The following is a 13,882-nucleotide window of genomic DNA, read 5'->3' on the forward strand; positions in this document are numbered from 1 at the left end:
GTTGCTAATTTTGTGAGTTATTTTTTTATCGCCCTTTTTTATGTTTGATTTTTTGGGGGAAGATTAGTCGTGTTGTAACGTTGTTTGATAACTTTGTCGTTTTCTTGCACTGTTTCCACCTCCATTCGGTTTGGCTGCTATTTTATTGACTTAAATCCTAACCCATCTAATTTGTCCTTTTCATTTCAACTACGTGTTCAACGCACCGGCGTCTGAGATAAACCATTGCCCTGACTGCATTTGCATAAATAAACCGTTTAAATACTAGTCAATTTTTTTTTTTTTGCTTTCTCAATTCTTAATTTGAAGTTGAGCCATTTATTTTTTTAAACGTCCAAATTTAACCCCCTACATTCAAATTTGTCAATTTTTCTACATGATTGAAGCATAAGGAGATTAGTGCACATTTCAATACATCGTCAGTTTTTAAGCCGGGAGTGAAAATTTTGGATTATTGCCACTTGTATCAGGACATAAAATCTACATAATTTTGAAGGACTGAGTAGTTTAATTACAAGTCATTGACTCAGATCCGCTAGCAGTTTTTCAAGTGCCTCATTCGTGAGAGGGATGTGCAAGCAATCCTGGCCGTCAGAATTCCTTCGGTCTTCACCAACTCATGATCTTTGAATTCTGTCATATGGGAGTTAAGGGCAAGCTGGCTGCTCACAAGGAACCGCTCTCGACAGGTTTGCGTACAGATTATCAATCGGCATCCCTGAACAATACGGAAGTTATCAGATAATGGATGGAATGGATTATAGAGGTTAAAGCTCCAAGAGTTAATATAGGCTTTATAGCTACTTACCTTCTTCGTTCGAGCGGGATAGTTGATATTCTGAAAGAACTTTGAACACGCTCTGAGCATTGGATGTGAAACTCTGCAAAACTATTGTAGCACCTTTGGCACTTTGGGTGGTATTTCCATGTGCAAGGATCAGCGGAATGAGCATTCCTTCGACCTTGTATGGTGCAAAGGTAGGAACGTGATGCCAGCACCAGTTGAACTGTGTGTGAACCATCTTCTTGTCCCACACTATTAAATGAAAAGAAGGTGTGATTAAGTTGATGGCATATGATATTGTTGTTTTGCAGAGTAACAAAAAACGGTTTCTTTAGTTCTATGTTTATGAAGACAGAGACGCAAAGTTTCAGGAACCAACATGAGTCAGAGACTCAGAATTCAGAGGTCCTAAGTAAACCTATTTAACAAGTTATAACAAGAATAGACTTACAAAGAGGTGCATTCACATGATCAATAGAGGCCACAATGCGAATATGAGAACAAGAAGCAACTTGTGCAAGACACTGTTGGTTTTCCAAGTCCCTTAATCCAGGTCCATCAATGTTGTGAATGACGACACATACTACACATTCGTTTGTGGTATCTTCCGATCCATCCAAAAATGCAAGAAGATCATCCATGGATCTGGAATTAAATGGCTGTTGCGCTTTGGACGAGCTCCTGGAAGGACTCCTTTTGGTTTTCAATTGATCCCACAGAAGTTCAGCTAAGGCTACCACAACCTACATTGCAAACATTTGGTAGCCCGGTAAAGCCATACAATTGGCAAATGTAGAACGATAACAAAATGCTTTGGAACCGTATCCAAAATATATTACCTGTTTTATATTTGTTCCCTGCAGATATCCATTGACAACAACCACAGAATACTCGGTTAACAATGTTGAAGCAAAATCTTCAAGCAAGGCCTTCTTAGATCCAAATCCATACATAAGAAGGCCAAGACCACATCTACACATTAAAAAAGGGTAAATAAGAACAAACATTAGCAGAACCTTTCAACTATAATCTACGGAAAAACTGATTCGAAATAGAAGGCATCAAGTCCACAACTAAATCATTTGTTAAAAGAATATAACGCAACTCCTTGTTGTAAGAAAATATTAGTAGATATTGCCAATAGAATGAATGCATCAAAGCAGTTGTGGTCAATTATATACTCAAGTACAAAAAAGCACTATAATTTGTGGCATATGCAGCCAGAATGATCAATACGTTCTCTTTTGGCAAACAATTTGCAAGTCCATCTGGATGAGAACATTACGGGCTCGTTTGGTGCCCAGGATTGGCATGAATTGAATAACTCACTATGTTCAAGGCATGTTCATGGACAAGTCATGATGAAAACTTATCACTTGCAATCGCAATAAACTAGTGGGATATCGAGGCCTCGTAACTTATCCCTTCTAATCCCTAGAAAATGAAAATTCCTTCACCTCTATTTTCATTTCTCATTTCGTTGTACACCTAACCATACGAGTTATCCAATCCTAGACACAAACGAAACCTGAATGCCGAAATAGAAACAAAGAAATCTAAAAACCCAATTGCAATAACAGCATTTCAAACATTTCTAATCAATCTACAAGCTAGAGGAATACCACAGCTCAAAAGCCCATTCTGGGTACGAACTCTTATAACTGTTCATCACATCCTTCCCCTCTTTCTCGTGTTTGGGTTCGATTTGAGCCGCCGCCGCAACCAGTTCCGGCCAAAGTTTCAAGCTTTAACAAAATTAACAAAAAAATTTGGAAATTTTGAAGGAATTGAAGGCGACCCAGCATTACCTGTTCGTCGACGATATCGATATCTGAGATCTTCGGCTGCGATTTCTTGCCGGAACCGCGGAGCTCCTTTGCCAGAAAGTAGTTTCTGGAGAACCCAAACCCTTCGTTCTCGCCGTCGTTCATCTCCTTGGCTTTGATTTCGACTTGATTGCAGCCCCCAAATCACTCCAAGTCTCAGAGGACGTGTGCCCTAGTAAAGCTGCTTTCTGCAGTTTTTTATTTTCCCGCGATTTTTCTCTTTTTCTTTGAGTAACTGGACATGGGCCGAGTCTGGACTATTGGCCCACTTTTACTGTTTCCTCTTGTAAGCCCTATTCTTTTTCAGTCACTTGTCTAACGGCTTGTTTAAAACTACTTTTTAAAAAGCATTTATGGCGTTTTTGCAATAAGTGATTTTACTATAAGCACGGTAATTTTTTAATTAAAACTTCAAGTTTTTATTGGAAAGTATTTGTATGCCTCGTAAACATTTTACAATTTTGGTGCAACACGTAGTTAGGCAACGTTACTTTGTAATTCAAAAGTTATCTCAAACAATCCGTACTATTGCTAACAAATTAAGCAAAATAACCACATTAAAATTGAGCAAAACACGGTAACCAGAAATATCTTATGAACAAAAAATAAATTTAGATAACACGTAATTAAATCAAATCCTTAATTAGAATGTGATAGTTGACTTCTTCTTTTATGTAGTTGTGATAGTTGACTTCTTACAAAGGAAAGTTTACCTTAAGTGAAACAAATTCGTGTTCTCCAAAAAAAAACCAAATAAAAAAAAAAAAAAAACAAATTCGTTTGTTGTGGTCTTACCAATTTCATAGTTTCACATTATTTAATATTGGGGGCAGAGGTGTGGTTCAATTGTTTTACACAACTTTTAACAATGTTCCTGTAAATACCAATTTGTAATGTATTTTAACGATATGAACCGTCTACATTTTAAAATATATGTAGTGAAGAAAATGAACACATGCGATTCTACAAAGAAACCTTAAACCCTTAATAGTTCATATTTGAGTGATTTTGGGTAGAGATGATCTTTTAGAGAAGATCTGAATAATAGACAGCTTAGATCGTTGAAATACATTATGAAATGGATCTCATAAAAATGCGTGTTGAAAATTGTGTAAAATCATAGTGACACACAACCGTCCCAACAAATAGTATATGCTATAATTTCCAAGTGAACCGAGAGTTTACAAGTAAGGAAATGGATCATCTCCGAATTACTTCCACCAAATCTTGTCAATCAACAAATTCGGATCCTTGAAATTTGATCAAACCGCTAAAGTTATTATAATTTTTAAAGAGTCCCCCCTATTTTTAGTCATTGGATCAAATTTCAAAAGTTCAGATTGATGGAAGGGATCTGGAGATATCCCTTTCATACGAGCAATACTATAATTAATCCAAAGTTAATTAAGATAATCGAATTAAATAAATTGTCCTCAATTCTCGACACGTGGCAACTAGGAGAAGAAATAAATTATGTTTAGTGTGCCGACAATTATACGTGTCAAATCCTCCTAATAAATTATAAAAATAAAACTATGGCACATCACATCATTCCATTGTTGTATAAAATGAAATATATGCACGTATTAGTAGCTTGATAGGTATATATCACAAATTAAAAAAAAAAAATTATTATTATTTAATTGGATACTGATCACAATTTAAGTAATATATATTTGTTCACTAAATTTTTGATATACCTTGATAAGTGAGTTTAATCGTTAAATATTTGTTATTAACAGCAGATATTGTCCGCTTTGGGCTCCGATCACGTCCTCACTGTTTTGTTTCTCGGAACTCACACGAGAACTTCCCAATGGGTCACCCATCATGGAAATGCTCTCGCCCGAACTCACTTAACTTCGAAGTTCCTATGGAACTTGAAACCAGTAAGCTCTCAAAATGCTTCGTGCTATATGGAGGTAGGTATGTACATATAAGGCACATCACCCTCTTTCCGTTGGTCGATGTGGGATATAACCATCCACCCTCCTTAGGGCCCTGACATTCTCATCGGCACACTTCCGCACCAGTGATTGGCTCTGATACCAAATTGTCACATCTTGATCCGAGCCCCAACCACATCTCGGCTCGACTCCACCATAGCACGATATTGTCCGCTTTGGGGCCCGACCATGCTCTCACGGTTTTCTTCATGGGAACTCACACGAGAACTTCCCAATAGATCACCCATCATGGGAATGCTCTCGTCTGAACTCGCTTAACTTCGGAGTTCCTATGGAACTCGAAGCCAGTGAACTCCCAAATGGCCTCGTGTTATATGGAAGTAGGCATGTACATATAAGACACATCACCCCTCTTCATTGGTCGATGTGGGATGTAACATTCAAACTTAAGGCATTTTCTACCAAATTTGTGTTGGATGGTGAAAAGTTTAACTTGAAATTTTACATGATTAAAGTCTAAATCAATTAGTTAAAAAATTGTCAAATCAACTAGGTAAAATTAGGTTTGGTTCAAACAACAAAAATGATTATTTTGCTATGGTGTCAAAATTTTGAGGTTCCTAGCCTCAAATTAAATTTAGTTGAGTGACATTTACTTACTCACAATCGATGTATACTATTTCAAGTTACGTCAGTAGCATCTAAAAACATTAAAATTTTGTTAATGTCATATTCAAATATGATTGTACTTGTCAAAATGCGTTTGGTGCCAGTACTAATTTTTTTTTTAAATGTTCTCAAACTAATTTTTGTATGATTATAGATATTGGAACAAACAAATCTAAAGGAAGAAATGGAGGCAAATTAGTATTGCAAAAATAAAACAAAATAAAAATTAGTTCTCCCAAAATAAAACATAGGATTAGGACGTGATCCACGCACGGCGTATGTTAGCGCAAGGCAGAGGAGACAAGGCAAATAGGTTGATTAAGCTGTTTCACCACTACCGAGCAAACACCAACAATCACGGAATCATCCGAGAAAACACCATAATCATTCTTCATTAATCCCCCCTGCGCAGACCAGGCTACTCATTCTTCATTAATCTTAATCATTATCTTTTAATCCCTTTCTCTATCGTAATTACGACGACGGCTTTGCGTGTATCTCACAAAATCGTAGCGAATAAGGCAAGACAGAAAATACCCAGAAGCCAGAAGCCAAAGCAAAAGCACTCATTCCACTGCTGCGCTGGAGCAAAGGACAAGCTGGGTCTGTCGTCGTAAGAGGTGAGGCTTCGAAAGTTGTGGGCTTTTGGGTTTTTGATCTGGGTCTGGGTCTGATCGATCTGTGAGGTCGGCAGATATGGTGGGATGAAGGAGAAGAGACGAAGGCATGGCTCGGGTAGGAGGAGAATGGGGATTTAAAGGTAGAGGGATTTGGGGTTTTTCATACAAGAAGACCACTCTCCTCGTTTGCTCCATTAACATCGTTGTTGCTCTCTATGTTCTTCGCTCTCTGTACGGTTCTCTCTACATCTACTCCGATAGAGATACACGCCCCAGTACGTTTCTCTCTCTCTCCTAGCTTCTGTAAATCTTGGTTATTTGAATGATCCACTAGCTGTTTGAGGTGTTTCTGGTAAAACCCAGTTGGGAATTTAGCTTCTTGTGTGATGAGTTTTCTTTAAATTTTGTTGCTTTGGATTATCCACTAGCTGTTTGAGGTATTTTTCAGAGAACCCAGTTGGGAATTGTGAGGAAATGTTTTGTTTGTGAATTGGTTCAGCGTTTGAGTACACTCCGGATCAGATTAGGAAGATGGAGGAATCAGTTCGGATTCGAAAAGCAGCTGAACCGGTTGAGCTAATTAGATTGGTAAGATATGCATTTTGAGTTTTCTGTGGTGGTAGGTAGATCCGTTTGATTGAATCGGTAGAGCGATATGCTGCGAGTCCTTTTAATTTAATGGAGGACTATTCTGTTGTGCGCAAAAGGTAAAGGCACTGAAGAAGGAGCTTTACAGAGAGGTAGCGGTTGAATTGCCGCAGCCTTTGAAACTGAAGATGACTAATGAGATAATTGATAGGTTGAAAACCTTGAGGCCCAAAGCAAATATTACTGAGCAGAGAGGTCAGTGCAGCTCAATTTTATTTTCTTTAGCTTATCTCTTTTTGTTATCTGCATTTCAAGCAAATCTTTATGTTGGACTAGAATAATTAATAGCCATGCAATATCAAATCTCAAATCTTGTATAAATGGTTTAAAACATAATTCATCATTCCGTGATTTTCAACTCTATCTTGAAATAGATATGATTACGAATTTATGCTTTATCTTTGTTGATTTCAGTTTTTGTATCTGAAATTAAAATTATCGACATTGATAACAAATTCTAATAACCATTGAGTGGTTCTTTGATACTGTCACATTAAGGTTGAATGAAGTGTCGTTTTCTTGAGCAACTGTACAAGTTTTGGTAAGGGAGACAATCCAAAGATTTCGTAGCTTTAGTTTGAGTCCCTAATCATTAGGCTTTTTATGTTTTTCTATAAGTTTATTTTCTGTTTGTGCATGCTTTCCCGTTATCTATTTCTTTATGATATTGTATCATCGTATGGTAGATTTTCTGCTTTCAATATTCCAACTACTTGTTCAGCTTTCTGAAGGAAATTATCCGTTACATATTCAGAAATAGCATATTTAGGAGTGAAGGCGAGAACACACGTTAAAGGGAAGTTTAGGTAGGTTTCACGTGAAAGGATATAGAAGATTGGCTGTTTTGTCTTGAGGAACAAATTGCTTCCTGATATTCTGGTAGCATGTAAATTTTCTCTTGATTTTATGACAAACCAGATCTTTGTAAGGAAGGGATTGCTTTAGGCATTTCTCTGTATTTCTGTAACCACTCAAAAACTTATAGTCTAACGTAGCTTTTTCTGTTTTCCGTGCTGTTTTTGTCTCTTTGGGTAGGTGGTGCATGATGACCTGGATAATTGTTGTTTTTTTTTTCCTGGATAATTGCTGTTTCAGTTAACTATGGAATTCTCAATTTATCATGTGACTTAAGTGGGGTCAATACTGATTGTCTTTTTAGTAAGAGTGGCCATAGTTTAGATATGTGAGTACCTTGTGTGTTTTAGTACCTAGATATGTTCCAGTTAAGTGTAAAGTGCTTTCACCTTGTTCAAGTTTTGAGTGCTTCTTTCACTCGTACATTACAAGTTTACAACATATTCGCCAAAAGGTTACCCCAGCATATACCAGAATTCAATTGCATGTAAACCACCAACCTTTGTAAAGTGTTGTTCCCATTAATCAATTTGACCCATTTGGATATATAAATTTGAATTTGTTTAAATTCCCATGGCTACACTAAGTTCTTTACAAACACTTATCAGCTGCTAATAATTAAACTGACCAACTATGATTAGTGTGATGAGCTAAAGGATACAAAATATGTGTTATATAATTCAGTTTATTATTTCTCATTACTTGTAGTAATTAAGTTATCATGTCGATGGTGGTTGCTTAAATAAACAGAAGTAGTTGAAAGATGGTGCAAGGAAAAACTAAAAGAAGCTAAGCAGTTGGCAATTGAGACCGAGACTTCAAATTCAACAGTCCTTCATGAGGAAGCAGGTATGGTCATTATTTGTGAACTATGTGTGGTTTCTTTTTAGGATTCAATAGCTTATATGATGCAGCAGTCTATGAATGGTAGTATAATTGTTTTGACAAACTCTGGTGTTTACTGTTCTGATTTTGTTTTCTATAGAAATGCTAGTAAAAGCTTTGGAATCTGATTCCACTTGGCTGTTGGAAGATTTGGGCCTTTGGATTCCTCCTGAAATTCGTAACACGGAACATCATGATAAACCTGAGGGTGAAGAAGAGGAGTTAGGTACTTCATCAATTTCGGCTCCATGCCCTTCTCTTCTTTCTATCATTAAAAAAAAATCATCTTTTATTTTCCTTTACAAAATAAAAAGAAAACGTCACGATCCTTGTCTGGTAGTTTTGAGAAGTTTACTCATTTAGATACTAGAAACTTTTTCCATGTGTTGATGTACGTATTCCTTTGTTTTTCTGTAGACGATCAAATTTTGCCTGGCAGGCCGCTTCCTCCTGAATGCCATGCAGAAGTTCATACAGATTATGATGGTGCTGCTGTAAGATGGGGGCTTAACCACCACAAAGATAGTGCAGCTGACTGTTGTCAGGCTTGCTTGGATCAAGCTAAACGTGCTAAGCCTAATGAAAAGAGATGTAATATATGGGTTTATTGCCCGTCGGAAACTGGTTGCCATTCTCCAGATATCTATGAGCATAAACTTGGAGAGTGCTGGCTTAAATACGTAAGAACTAAATAACCGTTTCGTTATAATTTATATATTCGTGATTATGTTGATCCAGTTGAGCCTAATATTTCTTGTCTTCAATCATCAAAATGCAGGCAGAAACGCCTAAACTTAATTTCAAGGACAAGTATCCTGAATCATATAGAAACCGCCATCCGTCTGCACCATTCGTTGTTCCTTGGGCCTCTGGCATTGTTGGCGCACGATAGGATTTCGCCACTCCCAGCAGAAAAGGACAAACCCTTGTCATTGTAACTTGACCTGCAAAGGCTTACCATATTCTGGAAACATCACAAAACACACGAAGGTACCTTTCACTGGAATATGTAATCATGGTCTCCCTGGGTTTATATACTTTTGTTCCGTTAAATTGTTCTGTGAAAAATAGAGGAAAATAGGAAGAGTTTTCGAAGAGAGGGAGATGGAGTGACTGTAAGGTTCAGGGTGCGCTCCATGCTGCTTGTTTGTTCACGAGTCATTTTTTGTATTACGGTCTGTCATGGTGTTTGGCGCCGATGATTCAAGATAAAGAAGTCCTGGTCGGAGGCATAGGGAGCTTTGTTGTTAGACGTTGAAACTCTCCCCGTGCATCGGTAACGAATGGGGAATATGAATTTCTGTCTCTGAACATTGTGTATTACTCTCTAATTCTTTGGATAACTACATAATGCTCTCTATCTTTAAAAGGAGACAGAGTACGAAATTTTCAGTTTCTTGTTGCACAAGTATCGTTTAGCTTGTACCTTTAAGAAGTGATTTGTAAGCATTCAACATTTATGTTTTTCTAATGCTCATCGGCTGTATAAAGGATAAAGTACTGTTCCGAATTGAGAGAACCGCAACGGTATGAATTATCTTTTGAGAGAACCTTGACGGTACGGGGGAGGTACGGATTATCTTTTGAGAAAACCTCGACGATACGAAGGAGGCTGAACAATTTTATTAATTAGAGAACAAAACTTACTTCTACCAACAAAGTGACTTTAGGGTGGGGAATTGGGTGTTTATAGTGAAGGTGGGTGGATGATTAGTGAGGATAGTTTGAGTAAATTGGGACCACCCTACTAAACAAACGCTTTTGCTAATAAGGGTTTATGTTATGTTCATAAGAAAAAAAAAGGGTTTATGTTAGCAGGGGTTTTATCATAAAACGGTAAAGTATTTAATAGTGTTTCGTCAAAGAATAAGTTGACATGTGCTTTTTTTAGAAAGTACTTTTATGTATCTATAAGTACTTTTAGAAAGTGTTTTTAAAATAAGTAAAAGCATTTTTCATAAAGGTGGTTTTTGAACTAATTTTTAGTAAAATATAAATGAATCTTGAAAAAAATATTCGAAGTATTTTTTGTAAGAAGCATATAATTAATACTTATTTGAAAATACGTGCTTTTGTGAACTAAAAGTGCTTTCAAATCATTTTGAAAGCATTTAAACTAGCCGTAATTTTTTTATTATTAAATGCAATCATAAAAGCACGTGATAGTAGATGTAACGTTAAGATTTTCATCTTTGCGTCCCTAATAATGGGATGGAGTCATATAAAATGTATTTTGTGTTTTGTCCGTGCTCTACCAGCTATACCAGCCTTTAAGAGCCGCTGCCTCTCATCGCCGCTACAAACTGTGAGAGTTTAAGCGATTCCAAGCCCCGCTCTTCGCCGCCCGCCATTATTGATGTCATCGCGCGAGAGATTGGAGCTGGCTCGGCCCGCGAAGGTAACTTAATCTCTACGTTTCTCTTTGTTCTTCGTATTCTGGTTGAATTTGTGCATGATCCGATCTTTACTTGGTTCAGAAAAACCAACAATCCAGTTGGATTTAATTCTCTAATTTTTTCTTTTGCACTTTGAAATCATTGTTCTTGTTAAGAATTCTGAAATTCCTGTCAGTCTGTAGCTCCAGTTTTACCTCTGATTTCAAGCTGTGCTTCTTTGAAATTGAAAATTTAGTTTGTGTTCTATACTTGATCTGCAGATTATATACCTATCTGGTTTAGTTGAATTTCAATTTGGGTTTTCGATTCCCAGATGTGTTCAAGCTCTTGCTGTCTCCTGTCACAGATTTTATTAGAAAATTAATGAATCAAGCTTAAACCTTTTTCTTTTATGTTTTGGTTTATGTGCTTGACCAGAGGAACCCAAAAGAGGGACTGCATTCAGGTGGACATCGAGAACGATGGACAAGGGTTAGGGTTTATTGAGCTGCAGAGATAATTAGTACAATACTTGAATGCCGTTGTATTTTCGTGCTTGATGTTAATTTCCTTGTTTGCACTAGCAATCTTATTAGCGATAGAAGCTTGAATGCTCGATCTAGATGTCTTACTGTGTTTGGTCCGATTATTTTTTTAGAACATATCGAAAACCTTAACTTTGTGGCGCGTAGGGGTGTTTGCAATTTGAAATCACGAATCGCATTTGATGGTTCTTTAGATTTGCCTATAAAGAAATTACAGAATTTTTTTCATTTCATATGCAGTGAAGCTAATCGATAGCAAGTAGCTACGAGTATGGTTCTTTGCAACAACTCCATTCAGGAAACTCACTATGAAATACTTTCCGTGAAACAAGATGCAAGCTATGAGATATCCGAGCAAGCTACCGATCTGCCATACTTGATAGTCATCCTGATAAATCACAAAGTACCTCTGGATCGGGAGATAGATTCCTGAAGGTGCAAAAGGCTTGGGAAATCCTTGGCGATTCAAGGTCTCGCACACTTTATGATAGTGCACTGCGAGCTTCTAGTCATGATGCTATGGTTGCAGAAGATATCAGCTTAAAAGATGTGATGGCTGAAGATGCGGGAGAGGCCATTCAGCTCTTTTACCAGTGCCGGTGTGGTGACTATTTCTTCGTTGATTCTTTGGAGTTGGAGAAGATGGGATATGGTTTGTTAAGAGATGGAAGGAAAATATCTTTCGAGGCACAAAACGCATTGCCAGCATCGCTTGTCATCCCCTGCGGGTCTTGTTCTTTGAAAGTTCGGATATTGATCAATTCAGATGATTTTATTACGATTGTTGATAACCATTGAATGGGAGACGAAGGCTTTCGTTTCAAGATTTTAGTTTCAACAGCTTAAAATGACGGGAGCCTTGTGCGTTTCATGTTGAAATTTCATAGAAAATGGGACAAGTTGGACGGTAGAAAATGGGACAAGCTGTACTTCGGTCCTGTAGTTTCGGTTGTCGCGATTTTTGTTTTGTAGTTTACTAGTTGGTTCAATATAAGGACGTCCTAATTTCGTGATTTTTTTTATAGAATTTGTAATTTTTTGTTTTTGATACACGGAATTTTCAATGGATAAGCATTTGCGCTGTTTATATATATTTTTAATCCGAAAATTTTGACGAAATGAGTTCTTATTCTTTAAATGGGTACGATTAACAAATTACATAACTTAAATCGCGACAATTGAAACTTGAAAATCGAAGTGGAATTTTTGGAACGGAATAGCGGGCCAACCCTTGTATGGGCCGTTGTATGAGTTTGGTTGCATCAGGAACCCATTGCTCTGTTATTTTATTTTATTTTTCTCAATAACAAAAAAATAAAAATAAAAATCACGTCTTGAAGAAACAAAATCAAAATTGGGTCTACGATTCTCAGCGATCCGATCAGTTGCTGATTTTCCAATCGATCCAATAAGGTTGAAATCCTAATTCTCTATTCGCAGGTACGATATTTTCCTCCTTTTTGGTAATTTTACAAAAAATTAGATAAATTAGGGCACTGTTCTTCCTGTGAAATGAAAGAAATTTGATTTTCATCAAAGATTGTGTTTTTGGGTATTTTAAACTAAAATTCCCAATTGGGTTTCTCATAAATCGGAAACAGGAGATGGGTTCTGCAGAAAAAAGCTCCCAGTGGCGGAGCGTGTTCGACGGCGTGAAGCTGAAGACCATCAAAGCAATGCCGGAAGCTCTAATGGCGGAGATCAACACAGCAATCTGCAATCTCGAGTACGCACGCGCCACCGCTCTTGTCGACTCTCCGTCTTCTTCGTCTTCGACGGGGAAAACGGAGATCCCTGATCAACCGGAATACAGTGCACGAATGGCAGGACCAAGCCTACAAGGCAGGCTGCGCAGCCTTGGCAGCTGGGAAACTCGACGAGGCCCTTCTCTCTCTGAACACTTCTCTCTCTATGTGCCCGCCTGATCAGACCTCTGCCGTGACCAAGCTCCACTCTTTGATCTCTCTCACATCTCGGCAGCTCCATAAGTCCACCAGCTGAGTTTATCTTGCCCTTTATAATTAATGCAAGCGATGGTGGGGAAGGAGGAATCGAACTCAGGATCTCGAGTGCAGCGGAGTTTATTATGACGTCAAAATTTGGGATCTTTGATTCCAACTTTCCATGCTCTGTTCATGCGGATTTGGAGGTCGTCAACAATAATTTGGAGCTATTTAATGATCAATCAATTGGGGAACAGGGGAGATGTAGACGTTAGTGTCCGGAGCAGATTTCACGAGGGTGGTTGGTGATGGAGATGATGCTTTAAAGCCTTACAGATAAAGATAAGGTTTGAGTACTTGTATAGTTGTATAGGTAGAGGATTTTCCTTTGTTCTTGCCTAAAGGTCTAAACACTTGGTTGATTGTTTGATCAGTTGAGATATGAATGATGTATTTAACCATGGTTAATCATTAGTACATAATTTCCTCTCTTCTTTTCTAAATTTTGGTTTGTTTTTTCTATTAATTTAGATATGATTGGTGTCGGCAAATCTGACTTATTACCGATTGTATACAACTGTATATTTAGTCGTCGAGAAAGACTTGTCTAATACTTTCAACCTAACAGTATACCAAAACAAGTGACACACATTGTTATGTGTTTATTTTTCCTACTTAGCAACTCGTTATTGGGTTGGGACCCGTCGCACAGGCATACGTGGTGTAGTTAAGTCTCAATCCATTTTCACATCTAGGGTTTTATATGAACGCAGTGTCAAGGGAGACTAGAGAAAATAAAATCAAAGATATTGCTCAAGAGATCTC

The 13,882-nt window shown here is 37.5% G+C and overlaps 1 protein-coding gene and 2 pseudogenes across 1 annotated transcript; 2 read left to right on the forward strand and 1 right to left on the reverse strand.

Annotated features, from left to right (window-relative positions):
• Window positions 1-380: 380 nt before the first annotated feature.
• LOC103957111 lies at window positions 381-2,754 on the reverse strand (annotated as a pseudogene).
• Window positions 2,755-5,522: 2,768 nt separating this feature from the next.
• On the forward strand, window positions 5,523-9,589 carry LOC103957035. Its single transcript, XM_009369099.3, has 7 exons — window positions 5,523-6,081; window positions 6,306-6,394; window positions 6,514-6,649; window positions 8,060-8,158; window positions 8,295-8,420; window positions 8,612-8,874; window positions 8,973-9,589. Exons 1-7 carry the CDS (start codon window positions 5,913-5,915, stop codon window positions 9,084-9,086), a joined length of 996 nt encoding a protein of 331 aa, XP_009367374.2. The 5' UTR covers window positions 5,523-5,912; the 3' UTR covers window positions 9,087-9,589.
• Window positions 9,590-10,402: 813 nt separating this feature from the next.
• Window positions 10,403-12,127, forward strand: LOC103957034 (annotated as a pseudogene).
• Window positions 12,128-13,882: the final 1,755 nt, after the last annotated feature.

Source organism: the organism of the source record quoted next, unplaced genomic scaffold, assembly GCF_019419815.1.
Source record: "Pyrus x bretschneideri cultivar Hongxiangsu unplaced genomic scaffold, Pyrus_bretschneideri_v1 Contig1, whole genome shotgun sequence".
NCBI lineage: Eukaryota > Viridiplantae > Streptophyta > Magnoliopsida > Rosales > Rosaceae > Pyrus > Pyrus x bretschneideri.

Excerpts from the sequence above, each read along its gene's own strand:
- LOC103957035 (XM_009369099.3), top strand. The coding sequence starts at position 5,913 with ATGGCTCGGGTAGGAGGAGAATGGGGATTTAAAGGTAGAGGGATTTGG. Across the intron at positions 6,082-6,305 it reads CGATAGAGATACACGCCCCA|CGTTTGAGTACACTCCGGAT; the intron begins GTACGTTTCTCT and ends GAATTGGTTCAG. Across the intron at positions 6,650-8,059 it reads AAATATTACTGAGCAGAGAG|AAGTAGTTGAAAGATGGTGC; the intron begins GTCAGTGCAGCT and ends TTAAATAAACAG.